Genomic DNA, 22,146 nt, shown 5'->3' with positions numbered 1-22,146 from the left:
AAACCCGGGTGCCTTGGCTTCCCCGGCAAGCGCCTCAACCACCAAGTCATCTTTCCAGTCCCCTCTCTCACTTTTTTTTTAATTGGTGGTGATGAGGTGGGGGTCTCATTCTATCTAGGCCGCCCTGAATTCACAATGTACTTTCAGGATGGCCTCCGACAATATGGCAATCTTCCTACTATACCGTCCAAGTGCTGGGATTAAAGACATGCGCCTCTACATACATGCAGCCTTTTCTTCATTATGGCTTTTTTTGTTGTTTTGTTTTTCGAGGTAGGGTCTCACTCTGTACTCTCAGGGTGGCCTCGAACTCTCTGAGATCCTATCTCTGCCTCCCGAGTGCTGGGATTAAAGGCGTGCACCACCACGCCGAGTTTATTTTTGTTTTTTTTTTTGAGGTAGGGTTTCACTGTAGCTCAGGCTGACTTGGAATTCACTGTGTAACCTCAGGGTGGCCTCAAATTCATGGCAATCCTACTACCTCTGCCTCCCGAGTGCTGGGATTAAACATTTTATTTGAGGGAGGAGAATTGAGCCTGGGTCCATAGGCTTTGCAGGCAAACGCCTTGACCACTAAGCTATCTCTCCAGCTCTCTTTTTTATTTTTTTTATTTATTTATTTGAGAGCGACAGACACAGAGAGAAAGACAGATAGAGGGAGAGAGAGAGAATGGGCGCGCCAGGGCTTCCAGCCTCTGCAAACGAACTCCAGATGCATGTGCCCCCTTGTGCATCTGGCTAACGTGGGACCTGGGGAACCGAGCCTCGAACCTGGGTCCTTAGGCTTCACAGGCAAGCGCTTAACTGCTAAGCCATCTCTCCAGCCCCCTCTTTTTTTTTTTTTAATTAAAAAAAAATTAATTTGGAAGCAGACAGAAGAGAGACAGAATGGGCATGCCAGGGCAAATAGCCACTGCAAACGATCTCCAGATGCATGTGTCCCTTGCACATCTGGTTTACGTGTGTTCTGGAGAGTTGAGCCAGGATCCTTTGGCTTCGCAGGCAAACATTTAACTGATAAACCAGCCCCTCTGTTTTGAGGTAGGATCTTGCTCTAGCCCAGGCTGACCTGGAAGTCATGTATTTTCAGTGTGGCCTTGAACTCATAGCAATCCTACATCTGTCTCCCAAGTGCTAGGATTAAAGGCATACCTAAAGATTTTCTAATTGAAAACTTCCATAACTATAGACAATAAACCATGATAATTTCCCTCCGTCTCACATTCCCCTTTGCAGCTCCACTCTCCATCACATCCTCCTCCCTCTCAATTAGTCTCTCTTCTATTTTTTTTTTTTTTATTTTGCACATTTTTTTTCTTTCGGTTTTTTTAAGGTAGGATCTCATTCTAGTCCAGGTTGACCTGGAATTCACTCTGTATTCTCAGGGTGGCCTCGAACTCACAGCACTCTTCCTACCTCTGCCTCCTGAATGCTGGGATTAAAGGTGTGTGTCTTGTGCCATTTTTTTAATGAAAGAATTAATATTGGCGTATCAGCAGCTTCACTTCCCTTCTGAAGCATGTGTTTAGATGTTCTGTACTTGTATAGGCCTGATTGTGTTTGTGTGGCTTAGCTAAGGGTTCCTGAAAGAAGCTTCCAGAAGCTGTCACTGATTTTTAAAATAAAATTTGGGTTGTTCAAAATGCAAAATATATATATATATTGGCGTATCAGGGCCTCCAGCCACTGCAGCTCAACTCCAGAGTGGGTACCACCCTGTGCACATGTGCAACCTTGCGTGTCAGGCTTATGTGGGACCTAGAGAGTTGAACACGAGTCCTTAGGCTTCGCAGACAAGCACCTTGACAGCAGGCAAGTGATTTAACCACTAAACCATCTATCCAGCCCCCACCCTTTTTTCTTTTAATACAGAGCCAGGCGCAGTGGTGCATGCCTTAAATCTCAGCACTTGCAAGGTAGAGGCACGAGGATTGCCAAGAATTTGAGCCCACTCTGAGACTACAGAGTGAATTCCAGGTCAGCCTAGGCTAGAACAAAACCCTACCTAAAAAAAAAAAAAAAAAAGCCGGGCAGGGTGGCACACGCCTTTAATCCCAGCACTCAGGAAGCAGAGGTAGGTGGATTGCTGAGAGTTCAAGGCCACCCTGAGACTACATAGTGAATTCCAGGTCAGCCTGAGCTAGAGTGAGACCCTACCTCGAAAAACTGAAAAAATGTTCGCTTCATGAATTTGTGTGTCATCCTTGCGCAGGGGCCATGCTAATCTTCTCTGTGTCCTTCCAATTTTAGAATATGTGCTACCAAAGCAAGCACCAAAAGTATTTCTTGAAAAAAGTTTCTTTCCCAAGATCAAGGAGGTCCCTATGCAGCTGAAGATAACTGAATTCTGATTCTCCTGTTTCCATTTTAAAGTGCTAACTTTAAAATGGTCCTTTGGGGAGGGAGGGTATTACCATGGGATATTTTCTATAATCATGGAAAATGTTAATAAAAATCGTGAAAAGAAGAAAAAAGGTCCTTCACAGCACCAAGGTTATTTTATTTATTTATTTGGTTTTTTTTTTTTTTTGGTTCATTTTTATTTATTTATTTGAGAGTGACAGAGAGTGAGAAAGAGGCAGGGAGAGAGAGAGAGAGGATGGGTGCGCCAGGGCCTCCAGCCACTGCAAACGAACTCCAGATGCGTGCGCCCCCTTGTGCATCTGGCTAACGTGGGACCTGGGGAACTGAGCCTTGAACCGGGGTCCTTAGGCTTCACAGGCAAGCACTTAACCGCTAAGCCATCTCTCCAGCCCTTGTTTTGTTTGTTTGTTTGTTTTTTGGTTTTTCGAAGTAAGGTCTCACTCTAGCCCAGGCTGACCTGGAATTCACTATGGAGTCTCAGGGTGGCCTTGAACTCAGGCAATCCTCCTACCTCTGCCTCCCGAGTGCTGGGATTAAAGGCGTGCACCACCACGCCCGGTTTAACTTGTTTTGGTTTTTTAAAGCAGGGTTTCATAGCTCAGGCGGACCTGGATTTCACTATGTAGTCTCAGGCTGGCCTCAAATTCATGGTGATCCTCCTACCTCTGCCTCCCAAGTGCTGGGATTAAAGGCTTGTGCCACCATGCCCAGCTTTAATTTTCTTTTTTCTTTCTTTTTTTTTTTTTGTTTTGTGTCTTTCGAGGTAGGGTCTCATTCTAGCCCAGGCTAACCTGGAATTCACTGTAGTCTCAAGGTAGCCTCAAACTCAGGATCTTCCTACCTCTGCCTTTCTGGTACAAGGATTAAAGTCACTCACAACCACTCCCAGTGATATTTTAATTTATTTATTTATTTTTTTTTTTTTTGGCTTTTCGAGGTAGGGTCTCACTCTGGTCCAGGCTGACCTGGAATTAACTCTGTCATCTCAGGGTGGCCTTGAACTCATGGCAATTCTCCTACCTCTGCCTCCCGAGTGCTGGGATTAAAGGCGTGTGCCACCACGCCCGGCTGATATTTTAGTATTTTTAAAATATTGTATTTGGGAGAGGAATGGGTGGACCAGGGCTTCTAGCCACTGGAAACAAACTGCAGACGCATGCACCACCATGTGCATCTGGTTTACATTGGTACTGGAGAATCAAACCTGGGTCCTTTGTCTTTGCAGGCAAGCAAGCGCCTTAATGCTAAGCCATGTCTCCAGGCCCGATAATTCAAATTTTTACGCTTTTTTTGTTTGTTTGTTTTGTTTTGTTTTTCAAGGCAGAGTCTCACTCTAGCTCAGGCTGACCTGGAATTTACCTGTAGTCCCAGGGTGGCCTTGAACTCACATCCATCCTCTTACCTCTACCTCCCAAGTGCTGGGATTAAAGACATGTGCCACCACGCCCAGCTCTGATATTCCAAATTTTTATTTCAGATGTGTTTGTGGACATGCTAGGGCCTCTTGCACCTGAAAATGCACCTGAAAATGATAGCTGGGAGAGCTGGGAGATTGAATCTGGGCCAACAGCCTTCCCAAGCAAGTGCCTTTAACTGGGTTTTTTTTTTTTTTTCAAACGTGTTTGTGCATGTGTGCATGAAATGCTGTGCCAGGGTCTCTTGCCTCTGCAAACATGCTTGTGCCACATGCCCTTACTCTTACGTGAGTGCTGGGGACTTTAACCTGGTCCATCAGGCTCTGCAAGCAAGCACCTTTAACTGCCGAGCCGTCTCCCCAGCCCTGTTTCACATCCTTGAGATGGGTGTACGTAGGTCAACCTAGGCTAGAACCTATGCCACTCCGCCCACCGTAGCCTCCCAAGGGCTGATCTGCCTCGCTCACTTGGCGTTGGGTGTTCTGGAGTCTAGTGTCCCCACATGGTCCTCTACCCTGATTTTCCCTTGCCTGCCATCCTTCCTGGCTCGCCTCACAGCTGGCTTTCTGAGCCTGTTGTGGTCTAATTTAGCAAATGCTCCAATCCTCTTAGGCCCCACTGGCCTCAGCAAAACAGGGAGAATTAGTGGGGATTTTGGAGAGGCACGTGACAGGCTGTGATGGGAGGGGCAGAGACTGTCAGGACAGAACGGACAACCTTTCCAAGTAGACACACAGACTTGAGGGACAGGGAGAAAGGCCCTTGAGTGCCACAGGAGCATTTTGTTTGGTTGGTTGGTTTTGTCTTTTCAAGGTAGGCTCTTGCTCTAGTCCAGGCTGACCTATATAGTCTCAGGCTGTCCCTGAACTCACGGCGATCCTCCCACCTCTGCCTCCTGAGTGTGGGATTAAAGGCGTGCGCCACCACGCCCGGCTATTAGGCCATTTTATCCCATGCTCCTCTTCTCTCCTGCCCTGGTAGCGCCTTGTCGGGGTGGCTGGGTAGCAGGCCCTCTCCTAGTCCGACTCTTGCCACCTGGCGCGATCCTCTTAGAAACTGGCTAGGGCAGAGTGTGCAGGATCTCAGGTCAGAAGAGTTTAAGTGGTCCAGAGAGACAGCCACAGATAGGAACAGAACTTTCCCCAAGGCCTTGGCAGTGACCTTCACACAGTCTGGGCTCCTTAATAAGCAGCCATGAGCAGTATGTGATCTCTGGCTCTCTTCTTAACTGTTACCGAGCTTCCTCACTCTGAAGGGTCCTCAGAAAGGTGGGCACGGGGGTGGTACAGTGGGTGCAAGCGCAGGTTGAACGTTTTCCCAAACACTGGCTGGCACATGCATTTTTTTTTTCTTCACAGTGATCTACCTACCTCAGCTTCCCCAGTGCTGGGATCAAACACATGCACCACCACGTTCAACCTGTAGATACACTTTTTATTTTTTTATTTTTATTTTTTTTTTGAGGAAGGGTCTTGTTCTAGCCCAGACTAATCTGGAATTCACTAGGTAGTCTCAAGGCGGCCTTGAACTCACAACGATCCTCCTACATCTGCCTCCCAAGTGCTGGGATTAAAGGCGTGCACCACCACGCCTGGAAATACCTACATCTTTTCTTTTTAAATTTTTTTGTTTGTTATTATTTATTTACTTGAGAAAAACAGAGACAAGGGGAGATCGAGAGACAGAGAGAGAGAGAGAAAGAATGGGCACGCCAGGGCTTCCAGCCACTGTAAACGAACTCCAGATGTGTGTTCCCCCCTGTGCATCTGGTTAACCTGGGTCTTGGGGAACTGAGCCTCGAACCGGGGTCCTTAGGCTTCACAGGCAAGCACTTAACCAGTAAGCCATCTCTCCAGCCCCTGAAATACCTACATCTTAATTCATACTTTATCAAATGTTATCTTTTAGAGCATGACATCAAAATAAAAGAGAGACTGATTGAGATGGGGAGGGGATATGATGGAGAATGGAATTTCAAAGGGGAAAGTGGGGGAGGGTATTACCATGGAATTTTTTTATAATCATGGAACATGTTAATAAAACTTGAGGGAGCTGGGCGTGGTGGCGCACGCCTTTAATCCCAGCACTCGGGAGGCAGAGGTAGGAGGATTGCTGTGAGTTCGAGGCCACCCTGAGACTCCATAGTGAATTCCAGGTCAGCCTGGGCTAGAGTGAGAACCTACCTCGAAAAACCAAAAAAAAAAAAATTTTTTTTTTTTGAGGAAAAAAAAAAAGTTATCTTTTAGGTACGTGCGCAGTGTCCAGTTAACCTTCCCAGGCACCAGTCAAGGCTTCGGTTTCCACACCTCCCTGACAATCTCTAGGTTCTCTGCTGCCCCCTCATGGCTATGGAGGTCTTCTCTCCCCAAAGCTGCTGCTGCTTGTTATTATTTTAAATTCTGTCCTGGTACAGCTTAGCAAACTCAGTCCTTTTAAGAGGCCAGGCAGGTCTCAGCAGAGCAGGAGAGAATGAGATCTGGTGGGTGCCTGGACAGGGCACTGGGGAGGAAGAGGACACAGGAATCTCCTGTGAAACTGAAACCCAAGTGCTTATCTACCTGACCCTGGGGTGGGCCAAGAGTCAAGCCAAAGAGACTCAGCAGGCAGGCGTGGTGGGGCACGTCTTCAATCCCAGCACTCGTGAGGCGGAGATAGGTGGATGGCCGTGAGTTCGAGGCCACCCTGAGACTACAAAGTGACTTCCAGGTCAGCCTGGGTTAGAGTGAGACCCTGCCTAAAAAACAAAAACAAACAAAAAAAAAAAAATTGAAAGAGAATTACAGACCCTCTTGCCACTAAATCACTTTGTGGATCTAGCTTTTCCTGGGCACTGGGGAATCCCACGTGAGCAAGAGCCTTTAACCTTTTAATTTTGAGATGTGTCTCACTTGAAGTTACCCCCACTGCCCTTTAATTACCTAATCAATGCAGGTTTCAGCTCCCTGCCTCAGACTTTCAAGTAACTAGGATTACATCAAGCAAAGTGCTGAGGCTCCAATCTAATATTCTGAAAAGACTACAGTCAGTAATCAAGGCAGGCATGGTGGCCGTCGCAGGAAGCCTTGGCCATGTGAACATGCATCTTCTCCCCAGATGGTGCCTCACGAAACTTGCAGGCAGCTCAATAGGTGTGTCTTATTCCCAAACAGTTGTTTTCCCTTCATTCAGCCTCAGGGTGGGTCCTACAGCCCTTTCCCAGACTTGTTGACCTCCTGGGTTTCCGAAATTTCCTTCCTCCCCGCTCCTGAGAAGGAATGTGTCAGTTTCTAATTAATATCCTTAGGGCGTGGCTGCGTGACCTTTAAGCTTCAGATCTCCAAGACGTGACTTCCTGAGCCACACAGCTTCCTTCCTCTCTCCAGGAGAGCATTTCAATGAGGAGGAATCTGTGATGCAGCAATGGTGCAGGCTTTTAGTCCCAGCCACGGAAAGGGTTCAAGACCAGCCTGTGGCTACAGAGTGAGTTCCAGGTCAGCCTGGGCTACAGTGACACCCTGCCCTGACAAAAGCGAATCATGTTTTCCTTCATTTTTCCATGAACTTTGGAATTCAGAATAAACAAACAGCTGAAGACCAAAGGTTCTTGCCTACAGGAGTTAGAATAAACAAGGAAGGAATGATACAATTTAGGATGTAGACCAGTACTGCCTGAAAAATAATCTTGAAATGATGGTGAAGGAGACAAGAGGGAATTTTTTTTAAGGCAGGTTAGAGTCAAGAGCCCAGAGAGAATCAGAGGATGCCACCCTGCCTACCTTGGCAGAACTGGGGCTCCAGTCTGATCACCTTTCATCCACAGGGCCTACGGCGCTCCTGCGGCTCCCACAGTCTCGCACACTACCCAGGCTGGATAGTCTTAGGGTCAGACCCGCAACCATAGACCAGTCAGGTCTTCCCCTTACATATCTGCATCTGAGGATAAAATCCTTTGGGGGAGGGCTGGAGAGATGGCTTAGCAGTTAAGCGCTTGCCTGTGAAGCCCAAGGACCCCGGTTCGAGGCTCGATTCCCCAGGACCCACGTTAGCCAGATGCTTTAAAAAAAAAAAAAAAACTGGCTGAAGGTCTCAGGCCCTAGTGGAGAAGCTACTGCTGTTTGGATATAGGGACATGATGTGCTTGTCAAAATGCAGAGGGCAGCAATTACTGGGAAAAAAAAAAATCAACATGGTGCTGAGAACTGTTGAGTGATCAGCCCCAAACAGAACATCTGTGTCACCCATCCAAGGCAGAGGGAGCGAGCACGGAGCAACTGGGGGTGGGAAGTGGGAGCAGTGGTGTGAACCACTGACTTCACATAGATATTGTACTATTTTATTTGGGAGGGAGGATTCCGAGGTAGCATGTCACCGGTGACCTGGAGCACATTCTGTAGTCCCAGGCTAGATTCAATACTTCTTCCTCTGCCTCCTGAGTGCTGGGATTGGAGGCATGCTCCACCGTGCCTGGCTGGTAAAACTCATGCATAATTAATATATGCTAATAAAAAGAGAAGTGAGGGCTGGAGAGGTGGCTTAGCGGTTAAGCGCTCGCCTGTGAAGCCTAAGGACCCCGGTTCGAGGCTCGGTTCCCCAGGTCCCACGTTAGCCAGATGCACAAGGGGGCGCACGCGTCTGGAGTTCGTTTGCAGTGGCTGGAAGCCCTGGCGCGCCCATTCTCTCTCTCTCTCTCCCTCTATCTGTCTTTCTCTCTGTGTCTGTCGCTCTCAAATAAATAAATAAAAAAGAACAAAAAAAAAAAAAGAGAAGTGATGGGCAGGCGTGGTGGCAGTCCCTGAGTTTGAGGCAACCTTGAGAGTCCATGAGGCTCTACTCCGCGACGATGTTGTTGGAGGCCAGGTGTCTGGGCTATATGAGGCTCTAATCCGCGACGTGTTTCACTGTGGGGAAGTGAGGGGGGAAGAAAGGGAGAGAGGGAGACAATGGATGCTCTAGGGCCTCTAGGCACCGCAAGGAACTCCAGACGCATGCACCACCTTGTGCATCTGGCTTTATGTGGTACTGGGCAATCACACCCGGGTCCTTAGGCTTTTGCAGGCAAGTGAGAGTGAGAAGTCACTTGTTAATCACAAGTGAGAGGTGAGGTCGCGGAGGGATTGATCTGATCATTCTTCCTGGGGTGAAGAGTGAGGAAGACCAGAAGAGCCTACCAGGAAGAGGAGGCCTCAGAAAACCAAGAAATATTGAGGAAAAAGTCCCTCATTTTGCACATGGCCTTGAGCAAGCTGTCCCATCTGCCCCACCAAAGCCTGACGCTGCCTGGGTCCTACGTGTCCATTTCCTTTCTGTATCCTATCCTATCATCAAATCTCCAGAAACGAGGGCTTGTCTTAAGTGCTACCATCAGCAAGAGGTGGCACCAGACAGGTGACCGACAAAACAAAAGGGTTCTGAAAAGAGAGCATCTGAAGAGTCTAAATACATTTTCCTGGGCTGGAAAGATGGCTCAGCGGTTAAAGGCACTTGCCCGCCGAGCCTGACAGCCTGGGTTCGATTCCCCAGCACCCGCGTGAAGCCAGATGCACAAAGCGGTTCCTGGGTCTGGAGTTGGTGGTGGCAAGAGGTCTTGGCGTGCCCATATTCACTCTCTCATTGCAAAGAAATATTCTCTCTCTTCCTTGAGGACTGCAGTGTCACCAAGACAAAATGGAAAATGGCGTTGCACACCGCATCTCCACAACCACAACCCATCCCTGGAGATCCATGGAGAGCCGCCAGCACCCCAACATCACCCATGAACATAGGCGGTTTGAGGATGACCTAGGAGGCAGTTCCCACGTGTCACCACAAGGTGGCGTATCGCTGTTAATTTGCACAGTGCTGCCCTTGGCCAGTTTCTTCTTGCCTTGATTATTCTTTTGTTTTGTTTTTCGAGGTTCGCTGACCTGGAATTCACTATGTAGTCTCAGGCTGGCCTTGAACTCACAGCAACTACTGTCTCCCCAGTGTTGGGATTAAAGGTGCATTCCACCACGCGCCCGCTGTTGCCTTTTTTTATTTTTGTTTTAAATATTTTTTTTAATTTATTTTATTCATTTGAGAGAAAGAGAATAGGCGCGCCAGGGGCTTCAGCCGCTGAAAACAAACTCCAGACGTATGCGCTACCTCGTGCATCTGGCTTACTGGGACCTGGAGAATCAAACCCGGCTCCTTAGGCTTCACAAACAAGCACCTTAACCGCTAGCCATATCTCCAGCCCTGGCTTAATTTTTGTTTGTTTGTTTGTTTGTCTTGTTTTGTTTTGTTTTTCGAGGTAGGGTCTCACTGTCTAGTTCAGGCTCACTTGGAATTCACTATGTAGTCTCAGGGTGGCCTCGAACTCACTGCGATCCTCCTACCTCTGCCTCCCAAGTATGGGATTAAAGGAGTGCGCCACCACGCCCGGCCAGAAATACCTACATCTTAATTCATACTTTATCAAACGTTACTTTTAGATACGTGCGCAGTGCCCAATTAACCCTCCCAGGCACCAGTCAAGGCTTCTGTTTCCACACCTCCCTGACAATCTCTACATTCTCTGCTGCCCCCTCATGGCTAGAGGTCTCTCCCCAAAGCTGCTGCTGCTTATTATTTTAAATTCTGTCCTGGTACAGCTTAGCAAACTCAATCCTTTTAAGAGTCCAGGCAGGTCTCATCAGCAGAGCAGGGGAGAATGAGATTTGGTGGGTGCCGGCCAGTGACAGGGCACTGGGGAGGGAGAGGACACAGGAATCTCCTGTGAAACTGAAGACCCAAGCGCTCTATCCTGACGCTGGGGTGGGCCAAGAGACAAGCCAAAGAGACTCAGCAGGCAGGCGTGGTGGGGCACGCATTTAATAACAGCACTCGGGAGGCAGTGGTAGGAGGATGGCCGTGAGTTCGAGGCCACCCTGAGACTACATATGAATTCCAGGTCAGCCTGGGTTAGAGTGAAACCCTGCCTCAAAAAACAAGACTGGAGTTGGGGAGATGGCATAGTGGCTAAGACGCTTTGCTGTGAGTATCCACCACATAAGCCAGATGCGCAAAGGTGAGGGAAGCGCAAGGTTGTGCATGCCTCCTGAGTGCTGGGATTAAAGGTGTGTGCCACCAGGCCCAGCTGGTAAAACTGATGCATAATTAATGCTAATAAGAGTGATGGGTGTGGTGTGGTGTGACCTGGAATTCACTGTGTAGTTTCAGGGTGGCCTCAAACTCAAGGTGATCGTCCTGCCTATACCTACCCAAGTGCTGGGATACTGACTTTTTTTTTTTTTTTTTGATTCTGGCTTTTTAAATTTGTTTTGCTGGTATGGTGGTGCACACCTTGCACACCTTTAATCCCAGCACCTGGGAGGCAGAGGTAATGACCATGAGTTCAAGGCCCGAGACTACCAAGTGAATTCCAGGTCAGCCTGGGCTACCTTGAAAAAACAAAAAAAGAAAGAAGAAATTGGTTTTAATTTTATTTTACTTATTGAGACAGAATTGGTGTGCCAAGGCCTTTAGCCAATGTAAACAAACTCCAAATGCATGCACCATCTTGTACATCTGGCTTATGTGGGTACTGAGGAATTGAACTGGAGTCCTTAGACTTTGCAGGCAAGCACAGTAACCACTGAGTCATCTCTCCAGCCCCTTTTTATTGTATTTATTTTTATAATATTTTATTTCCATTAATTATTTATGAGAGGGAGAGAATGGGCAAGCCAGGGCATCTAGCCACTGCAAACTCTACCTGCATGCTCCACCATGTGCATCTTGCTTTATGTAGGTACTGGGGAACCAAACCTGGATTCCTAGGCTTTGCAGGCAACGCCTTCCTTAACTACTAAGCAATCTCTCCAGCCCTTTTAAAGGTTTTATAGTTATTTAATGAGACAGAGTGAGAGAGCCAGGGCCTCTCAGTAAACATGAATTCGACACGTGCCACTTTGTGCATCTGGCTTTACATGGAAATTGAGGAGTTGAACCAGGGCCATCAGGCTTTGCAAGCAAGCTCCTTTAACCTCTGAGCCATCTCTCCAGAGCTGGCTACTAGTTTTGAGAGAGGGTCTCATGTTGTAGAGGATGACCTTGAACTGGTCTCCTGCCTCCACTGGAACTGCAACCCGTGCACCATGATTGGCTTTTTTTTGAGGTAGGGTCTCATTCTTCTAGCTCAGGCTGATCTGGAATTCACTATGTAGTCTTAGGGTGGCATCAAACTCTCAGTGATCCTCCTATCTCTGCCCCCCCACCCACTGCCCTCAGAACTGGGATCAAAGGCGTGCACCACCACGCTCAGCTGTTTCTTTTCTCTTTTGGAGGTAGGGTCTCATTCTAGCCTAGACTGACCTGAAGTCACCATGAAGTCAGGCTGGCCTCAAACTCACAGCACTCCTCCTACCTCGGCCTCCCGAGTGCTGGAATTACTGTGACACCGTGCTCCACTTGGCTTTTCTTGAAGGTCTGAATAAATGGGATCAAGGTTCTTTCCAACATAAAAATAAAATTTCCGCCATAAATTTCTAGTAGTCCTCCCCCCTTCCTGAGCAGAGAGACTAAGTTCCTCAATTAAAAGTTAGTTTCTTAATTCAGAAGGAACTACATTGTCCAAAATGGTCCTCTCTTGACTTTTGCCATGGTTTATAAGATACTGTAGACCCAGTAATTTACCTCTTTGGCATTTGCCACGAGAGCTAAAAACTTGTTCAAAACAAAGTCCAGTAACAACCAATGAGCAAAATAATCCTGGTAGCATATACCCATCAGTAAAATACCAGAGAGGGTTGGGGAAATGGCTCAGCAGTTAAGAGTCCTTTCCATACAAGCACAATGACCGGCAGTTCGATTTCCCAGCATCCACAAAAAAGCTGAACGTATGGGCTGGAGAAATGGCTTTGCGGTTAAGGCCCTTGCCTGCAAAGCCAAAGGACCCAGGCTCAATTCCCCAGGACCTACGTAAGCCAGATACACAAGGTGGTGCATGTGTCTGGAGTTCATTTGCAGTGCCTAGAGGCCCTGGAGCTCCCATTCTCTCTCTTTCCCTGCCTCTCTCTAATAAATTAATTAAAAAAAAAAAAAAGATTTTAAGGGCTGGAGAGATGGCTTAGCGGTTAAGCGCTTGCCTGTGAAGCCTAAGGACCCCGGTTCGAGGCTCGGTTCCCCAGGTCCCACGTTAGCCAGATGCACAAGGGGGCGCACATGTCTGGAGTTCGTTTGCAGAGGCTGGAAGCCCTGGCGCGCCCATTCTCTCTCTCTCCCTCTATCTGTCTTTCTCTCTGTGTCTGTCGCTCTCAAATAAATAAATAATTTTAAAAAAATTATTAAAAAAAAATTTTAAGATGTAAGTAGCTGAGCACGCTGGCACACTGAGAATGCAGAGGCAGGAGGATCACTGTGAGTTCAAGGCCAGCCTGAAGCTACAAAGTGAATTCCACATCAGCCTGGGCTAGAATGAGACAGTACTTGGGGGGGGGGACAACTGCATGTGGCCCCACTTGCCGGTAACAGCAGCCTGTGGTGGGGCTCACTGATCAGTCTGTCCAAAACAGCAGCTCCCAGGCCAGTGACACTCTTCCTTGCTCACCCACCACCCACCCCATGTTTCCTTGTAGTATATATACTAAACATTCTCCTCTGGCCTCCACACGCATATACAGGTGCACACATTTGCACACACACGCACACTACACACACGTACCTTATCACAAGACTACAAAAAAAAGTTATAAACAGTGATGAGTTTTACATTTTTTTGGAGGTAGTGTCTCACTCTAGCCCAAGCTGACCTTAAACTCCACCCTGTAGTTGAAGGTGGTCTCGAACTCAGTGCTTCTCCTACCTCTGCCTCCCAAGTGCTGGGATTAAAGGCGTGTGCACCACGCAGTAATGCTGACCTGGCCATGATGGTGCACGGCACACCATAATCCCAGGGCCAGCTCTGCAAGTCACCCTCAGCTACACAGTGACTTCCAGGCCAGCCTAGGCTACACAAAAGTGTCTCAAGCATAACAAACTCCACAGGGCTGGAGAGATGGTCCGGTTGTTAAGGCACTTGACTGCAAAGCCTAAGGACCCAGATTCAGTTCTCCAGTACCCACATAAAGGCAGATGCACTCAGTGACCATATGCAGCTGGAGTTCCTTTGCGGTGACTAGAGGACCTGGTGCACCCATTCTTTCTCTCTCTCTGCTTGCAATATTTTATTATTTATTCACTGGAGAGAGAGAGAGAATGGGTGTGCCAAGGCCTCCAGCCACTGTAAACAAACTGCAAGACACATGTGCCACCTAGTGCATCTGCCTTATATGGGTCCTGGAGAATTGAACCTCGGGTCCATAGGTTTTACAAGCAAGTGCCTTAACTGCTAAGCTATTTCTCTAGCCCAGTAAATAAGTAACTTTAAATAAAATAACCCCCCCCATAAAAAAAAAAACTCCACAGGCTCATTCTGTCAAACTCATGCTGCCCAACTTTATTTAACTGTCAAACACTTCTAATGTTGCTGTGAAGGTTCCACTGTGCTGATCTCTTGCCGTTTCCACTGGAGAAGGAAAACGGAGGCAGGAGGGTAGATGAGAGAGACATGGGGCACTCAGGGAGAGGTGGGGAGGGGCAGAGGGCAGGAGGGGCAGAAGGGTGGGGTGGTATGCAAAGATGGATTCTGGATAGACACCCACACCATGCAGAGGCGAAGACCATGGGCGCGATCTCTGCTCCCACTCAGTGGCCACAGGAACATCGAGGAAAGACCACGGGTCTGGTAGACATTTCGATCTTTCCTGTCATGAAGCGGCTGCCAAGCGGGGGCCGGCCAAGGAAGGTCTGGGGACTGAGGAGAGAAGAGCAGATGAGCGGTCGTCAGCTTGCAGCAGCAGAGGGCGGAGGGGGCATGTTAAAGGGAGGATGAGACCAGACACTCCAGAAATGGAGGCAGGGAGAGATCACAGTTCAAGGCCAGATGCAGCTTCATATTAAATACATAAGACCTTGTTTCAAAACAAACAAAAGGCGGCTGCAGAGACGGCTTAGCAGTTAAGGCGTTTGTCTGCAAAGCCAAAGGGTTCCAGTTCAATTCTCCAGGACCCACCTAAGCCAGATATACAAGGGGCACATATATACATCTGAAGTTCGTTTGCAGTGGCTGGAGGCCCTGGTATGCCCATTCTCTCCCCCCACCCTTCTCTCCCTCAAATAAATAAATAAAATGTTTTTTTAAAAAAGGGAAAAGGGGGGATTCTGGAAAACAATTCAAACAAAAGCTTTCCTTTTTGGTCTGTGTGTTTTTACTTATTTATTACTACTACTACTATTATTAGCAGGATCTTTGTTCGAGGCCACCCTAGCACAGTGAATTCCAGGTTAACTGAGCTATCTCGAAAGCCTTGGAGGCTTTTTGTTTTGTTTTGTTTTTCGAGGTAGGGTCTTGCTCCAGCCCAGATCTAACCTGGAATTCACTATGGAGTCTCAGGGTGGCCCCAACTCATGGCAAACCTTCTACCTTTGCCTCCCAAATGCTGGGATTAGAGGCATAGGCCACCACACCCAGCTCTTTTTCTGTTGTGAACAGGGTAGCTCTGTAGGCCAGGCTGGCATGGAGCTCACCACACAGCTATGGCCTGGAGATGTAGCTCAGTGGGAGAGGTAGAGGTAGAGGTAGGGCACTTGGCTAGACAGTTCAATCCCCAGTACTGAAAACCAAAAGTAGGCCGGAGAGATGACTCAGCAGCACTTGCTTGCAAAGCCTAACGACCCAGGTTAGATCCCCCATACCCATACAAAGCCAGATGCACAATTTTACGCATACATCTGGAGTTTGTTTGCAGCGGCTGAGAGGTTCTAGTGTACGCATTCTCTATTCTCTCTCTCAAAAAAAAAAAAAAAAAAAAGAAAAAAGAAACCAGCCAAGGGTGGTGATGCATGCCTTTAATCTCAGCACTCGCGAGGCCAAGTAGGATCCCTGTGAGTTCGAAGCCAGTCTGGACTACATAGTGAATTTCAGGTCAATCTGGACTAGAGTTAAGACATTACCTTGAAATAAAAAATTAAAATTAAAAAAAAAAAAAACCCAACAGCAAAAAACAAAAAAAGAAAATATGATGTGAATAGGGAAGCACTTATGTACTCTTGAAAGTAGCATACCGGGAATTGATCCCTGGCTCTGAGCTCAGCAAGTCACCACTTCCTGTGTGCCAAGCTCAAGTCTTGGCCCAGGAAGGGAAAGCCACATTTAGGGTATGCTGGGCACTGGCAGGGGTGCTTACACTGGACCTTCCTTACTGGGGAAGATGTGCTCTAGGGTATCTCAGGGGCTGGTGATCATTTCTAGAATCAGCCTAGGCTTCTAGAAACTGTTTACTTGAGGGAGTTCCAAAGTATTTCTTTATTATTATTATTATTATTAAATTTTTTAATTATTTTTTAGATACAGAGAATTAATGCCTCAGGACCTCAGCTACTGGAACTGAACTCCAGATGCTTGTGTCACCTAGTGGGCATGTGTGACCTTGCGCTTGCCTCATCTTTGTGGGTCTGGCTAACACTGGATGGGGAGAATCAAACCTGGGTCCTTAGGCTCACAGGCAAGCACCTTAACCACTAAGCCATCTCTCCAGACCCCAAGGTATTTCTAGCTGGAGTGTCCTTGGCTCTATCGTCCCTACAGCCAGTATGGACAGGCTCAAGTTTGATGGCAAGTAGTCATGCACTGGAGGTGCTGCGCTCAGGAATTCTGTCTCAAAACAAGGCAGGCACTAATCTACTAGTTACACAGCCCACTGGGCTGGAAACTGTTTCCTGGCAAAGGGACAAAGTTCACTCCCAGGGCTAGTGTGGTGGTTTGACTCAGGTGTTCCCCATAAACGTAGGTGTTCTGAATGCTAGGTGCCCAGCTGATGGAGATTTGGGAACTAGCGCCTCCTGGAGGCAGAGGGGGCGGGCTGTGGGTATTAGAGCCAGTGTCCCCATGCCAGAGTTTGGCACACTCTCCTGTTGCTGTTGGCCAGGGGGTGATGTCCATCTTCTGCTCATGCCATCGTTTTCCTTGCCATCACGGAGCTTCCCCTCGGGTCAGTTTCCCCCCACCACAAGCTGCTCTTGGTCGAGTGATTTCTGCCAGCAATGCGGACCTGACTGCAACAGCTACTTAGCATCTCTTTTTAGTGCCTTTGTGGCCTGCATGTGCGCAGTCTCAAGGTGCCAGTCCTTACCTTCCTCCTCATTTGAGACAAGGTCCCTCCTTTGCTCCTTTGACCACTGCCCTCCTGACTCCACCTCCCACTGACCTTGGACTGTTGGGACTACACATCCATGAGCTCCTTGTGTCTGCTCTACATGGGTTCTGGGGATCAAACCCAGGACTTCCTGCTTGCTAAGCACACACACTACCCACTGAGCTACATCACCAGCCCCAAGCTCACTTTAGTTGGGCGCGGTGGCACATACCTCTAGCCCTGGCACCTGGGAGGCTGAGGTAGTAGGATCACCATGAGTTCCAGCCCCAACTCCCATCCCTCCTGCTTGGGAACACCTAGGATGTCCCCATCTCCACTCGGCAGGGCTCAGTATGTGGGACGGCATACCCAATGGTGGCATCCCACACCAACAGCCCCCTCACCTCTGCCTTCAGGGTTCACTGGCACTGAGCCAGGGCGACTTTGATGGCGGCAACTAGCTTCCGAAACTTGCTCTCGGTGTCCACGAAGCCATCACCTTCCTACAGAGGGGAAGAGAGGAAAGGGTTGAGTGAGAACCCATATTAATTAACCTTGGCCCCAACTTACACTGACCCCTGAACAATGCAGGACACTGGCTTACCTTTTTGGAGTGAACCAACTTCCCAGCTACCAACACTTCAAAGAACCCGGTTCTCTGAGGAGTCCCCTCGCCACACTGACGAAAGAAGGCATTGGGAGAGGAGACTGAGATGCCCTCTCGAGGACATAACTGAAGGGGACAGGGCTGACCTAACCCACCCTCACTGCCACCCAGTCCCCAAACCAAGGCACTCATTTGACTCTCTGACCCCATCCTGACACTCACGATGTCCAGGCACCCTGGGAACTCATTTTCTAGCTGCTCCTTGAGCTGGAGATACTGAGAACAGAGGAGAACACAGGCGGGTGTGAGCAGCCCCCCGCACCCCGTGCACCCGCTCTGCCCCACCTCAGGGGGCTCCAAGGCCCCCCACTCACCTTGGGTTTGTAGCCTCAAGCACCACTGGTTGGTGCGTCCATGAGGGCCGTCCCAGTCCACCAAGGTAGTCCAGGTCCGGGAGAGAGCAGGGGTCGAGATGAGGCAGGCGGGAGGACAGGGAGAGGGGGCAGGGCGAGACAAAAAGGACCCAGTTGACAAAACACAGGTGACAAGACATCCGCCAGAGAAAGGAAGACAGACAGACACACACACACAGAGCAAGTGATGTAAAGTGGCGCAGATTCACGAAGAAAGCCAACGCCAAGCGAGGGCCCAAGTGGGAAGCAAAGGGGGCAGGAGCTCCGAAGTATGGCACAGGTGGCAAAGGCGTGTGCATACATTAAAGACAAAGACTGCCTAAACCAAGAGGCCACCCGCTCTCGGGCCTGCAGCCCTCACCACGAGGCGGTGAAGGCAACGCCCGTCGCTCCTGGGTCCTAACCCTTCCCAGCGCCAGGATCAGACACAAGTGTCCTCCATGGCCCCACTGCAGGCTATTTCGGGCCTGGAGTCTGGGACGCAGGCCTGTGGGAGCCTGCGGGATCTGCTAGGTCAGGAGGCAGAAAAGTCTTTCTGAAAGCTGGGACAGGCCAGAGCCAGGGAGGTAGAGCCACCGGGATAGTTAGGTCAGCAGCAGACTCAAGTCACTGGGTACTCTATCGTAGGGCCATCAAGTTACTGACCTGGGCCTGGCCAAAACTCCCGGTCTCACTCCCTCCCCAACAACCTAGACCTAGAATTCCACCCCCCAACCCAAAGAGGTTTCAGGAAAGCCGGGTGTGGTGGCGCACGCCTTTAATCCCAGCACTGGGGTGGCAGAGGTAGGAGAATCACCATGAGTTCTGAGTTCGAGGCCACCCTGAGACTACACCAGGTCAGCCTGAGCTATAGTGAGACCCTACCTCGAAAAACCAATAGGGGGAAAAAAGGTTTCAGGGACAGGAAAACCATTGAATTTTGGATATTAGTTGTTTGTTTTCAAGGTAGGGTGACCTGGAACCCACTCTGTAGGCCCTGCGTCCTCCTGCCTCAGCCTGAGTGCTGGGATTAAAGGCATGTGCCGTCGTGCAACCTAGGTTTCTTTTTCAAAAAAGCATTATTTGCAAGCAGAGAGAGAATGGGCAAACCCGCAGCCACTGCAAAGAAACTCCAGATGCATGCACTACTTTATGCATCTGGTTCTATGTGGGTACTTGGGAATCGAACCCGGGACTCTAAGCTTTGCAGCAAACCATTAAGCCATCTCTCCAGCCTTTTACTTGTTCAGTGCTGGGAACGAAGCCCAGGGCCTCACGCACACTAGGCCGGCGCTCAGCACTGAGCACCGCTGCTAGGGGCCATTCTCAAGCCTCCGTCACTCCAGGGACCCCCGCCCCGCCCCGCCCCGCCGTGGGCGATGGGGGCTGGGAAGGAGCTCATTGGCAGGTTCCCTTCCCCGCAGCTCGGGGGTCCGGGGATCAAGGGGAGCTCTCAGGTTCCCCGTTTACACCGGGGATGCCGGCCTGGGCTGTCTCCAGCCTGGGACGCGGGGCGCCCGCCCGCGCACACGGTCTCGGGGGTGGGGGGTGGCGCGCCGGGCACTGCCAGCTTCGCTCCTATGCCCGGTTCCCGGTCCCTACGTATGCGATCCACGGAAGGGAACTTGTGGCCACCGCCGCTTACCAATACACGACTCGAACGGCGAGCGCCATGGCTCGGGCGGGCGGGAAGGCGGCCGCGCGGACGCACGACCCCGCCGAGCTCCGCCAACCGCAGGGCCCGGCGCGCGTGCGCACGACGCCCGGCAGGCTGCGGCGCGAACCAACGCGCGGGGGGGACGCGGCGCGGCGCGGGCCGGGACCCCGAGACCGGGGCTGCCGCCACCCAGACGCGAGCCCCCCACGCCCGGTTCCTGACGTTGCCTTGCCCGGCCAGGGGCTGTGCGCATAGAGGGGGTCCCCGGGGACAGTGACCTCCGCGTCCCCGCCCTGCAGCCCCCCCCCCGCTGGAATGGTACAGGCCGCCCGGGCGTTGGCTCCGTGGGCGGGGCTCCCCTCCAGGGACGGGCGGCGGGGCCAGTCTCGGATCCAGAATGTTCCAGGGAGAGTTTCAAGCCAGCTAGCTGCCTGCCAGCAGAAGTACAGCTCCCCCTTGTCACTCTGAGTTCCCTTGTTGTTTTATTTATTTTATAACTTTATTTATTCATTTATTTGGTTTTTTGAGGTAGGGTCTCCCTCTAGCCCAACCTGACCTGGAATTCACTCTGTAGTCTCAGGGTGGGCTCGAACTCATGACGGTCGTCTTATCTCTGCCTCCCAAGAGCGGGGATTCAAAGCATGTACCACCACGCCCGACCATATATATAATTTTTTAATTTAAAAGAGGTTAGGGCACCTGAGCCTCAGTTTCTCCTCCTTTTGCAAGAGATGTTCAATAGGGTCTCAAATATGTGCTGTGTGCCTATGTGACGGCTCAGGTTCCAAGGGTACATCACTGAACATAGAGACAAAGTCCCTTCCGGCATGCAAGTGATTTGGCAAATGGGAGTACCGGGCCAAAAGCAGCAGGCCAATTACACGTCCCCTTAAGAATGAAGTGTTGAGCTCATATTGCTAGAAAGAACAGCTCACCTGCCAGCGATGGTTCACTAAGGATTAACCACTTACGGAGGCCAGCCTGGGCACCTTGAGATCCTGTATACAACTTAACTACATGGAAGCTTCTGGACCCTACCCTCACTTGACGCCTCCCGCAGGCAAAGCTCAAGTTCCACTTCCCTCCCCTCCTGCCAGCTGTGGACCTGTGATCACTGCTTCATCTGGGAAGCAATGAGCCCGCTTGGGGAGGACAGTTACTGGGACTGGGTGAAGTGTGCCCCGTGGACCAAGGCCTCCTGAGCCTCTTATCACCCTCCATGGCATGGCCGGGCTAGGTCCCATGGTACTTCTGTTTCTTCTTTGTTTTTTGTCTTTTTATGCCGAGGTGGGGTCTAGCCCTAGCTGACCTGGAATTCACTGTGTAGTCATAGGGTGGCCTTGAACTCACGGCGATCCTCCTACCTCTGCCTCCTGAGTGCTGGGTTTAAAGGCGTGCACCACCATGCCCAGCTGTGGCTGTTTCTCTCAAGGCCCCAATGGCATGGAAACAACAAAGATTCATGAAGTATTTCATGAATTTTTCCTTCTCAGGGTCTTTAGGTGTGCTGTTCCTACCCTTCTACCCCCTGACTCCTGCTCCTCTTCCTCTTCCCTCTCCCCCAATTCCTCCTGCAAGAATTAGCTTTTAAGTGGGACCAAAAAAAAAAAAAAAAGTGCTTTACAGACAAGTCAGACTTGTGTATAACACACTGGTACCCTGTAGTTACAAAATACCAGAGCTTGAGTGACTTAAGCCACCCCTGGAGACTAGAGGTCCCAAACCAGCGTCAGGCGGGCTGACTGGTCACTCTGAGGGTCATAGTATGGAATCCAGTGGTGACTGGCCATATCCGTGGTTGCTTGGCTTGTTGCAGAATCACTGGATGCCCACCTGGACCTCTGCACAGAATTCTGTCTGTTTTCATAGTGTCCCTTTATATTTTTTTCATTTTTTATTTTTAAAGACAGAAAGGTATGTCAGACACATGAGTCACTTTGTGCATATGGCTTACATGGGTACTGGGGAATCAAACCTGGATCCTTAGGGTTCCCAAGAAAATGCCTTAGCTGCTGAGCCAACTCTCCAGTCCTGTTTGTTTTGCGGTAGGGTCTTGATCTATGTAGTCTTAACCTCCTGAGTACTAGGACTAAAGGGGTGTAGCACCACGCCCAGCAGGGAGGGAGAATGGGCACACCAGGGCCTCCAGCCACGCAGCAGACCAACTCCAGATGCGTGCTCCACTGTGCATCTGGCTTTATGTGGGTACTGGGGAATCGAGTCTGGGCCATCAGGCTTTATAAGTAAGGTCTTTAACTGCTGAGCCATCTCTCCAGCCCTTGATGCTTTAAAAAAAAAATTATTTAGGGCTGGAAGGATGGGTTAGTGGTTAAGGTATTTGCCTACAAAGTCAAAGGACCCAGGTTTGATTCTCCAGGACCCACGTTAGCCAGCTGCACAAGGGGACACATGCATCTGGAGTTTGCAGTGGCTACAGGCCCTGGCAGGCTCATTGTCTCTCTCCCTCTTTCTCTGTCAAATAATTAATAAAAATAAAATATTTTTTAAAATTTAGTTATTTGAGAGAGAGAGAAAGAGTACACTAGGGACTCCATCCACT

The 22,146-nt window shown here is 49.7% G+C and overlaps 1 protein-coding gene and 1 non-coding gene across 2 annotated transcripts; both read right to left on the bottom strand.

Moving 5' to 3' along the window:
* Positions 1 to 2,167: 2,167 nt before the first annotated feature.
* Positions 2,168 to 2,274, bottom strand: LOC123454883. Its single transcript, XR_006633539.1, has one exon. It is a non-coding gene; the product is annotated as a U6 spliceosomal RNA (small nuclear RNA).
* An 11,893-nt stretch (positions 2,275 to 14,167) lies between these two features.
* Selenow (selenoprotein W) lies at positions 14,168 to 19,668 on the bottom strand. Its single transcript, XM_004673150.2, has 6 exons — positions 19,575 to 19,668; positions 17,912 to 17,936; positions 17,760 to 17,813; positions 17,535 to 17,609; positions 17,335 to 17,433; positions 14,168 to 14,550 (listed from the first exon to the last, which is right to left on the bottom strand). Exons 1-5 carry the CDS (start codon positions 19,601 to 19,603, stop codon positions 17,350 to 17,352), a joined length of 267 nt encoding a protein of 88 aa, XP_004673207.2. The 5' UTR covers positions 19,604 to 19,668; the 3' UTR covers positions 14,168 to 14,550; positions 17,335 to 17,349.
* Between the last annotated feature and the right edge of the window lie 2,478 nt (positions 19,669 to 22,146).

This window comes from Jaculus jaculus, chromosome 14 (genome assembly GCF_020740685.1).
Source record: "Jaculus jaculus isolate mJacJac1 chromosome 14, mJacJac1.mat.Y.cur, whole genome shotgun sequence".
Classification (NCBI taxonomy): domain Eukaryota; kingdom Metazoa; phylum Chordata; class Mammalia; order Rodentia; family Dipodidae; genus Jaculus; species Jaculus jaculus.
Note: the sequence above shows the minus strand (reverse complement) of the source record. Positions and strands in the feature narration are given on the sequence as shown.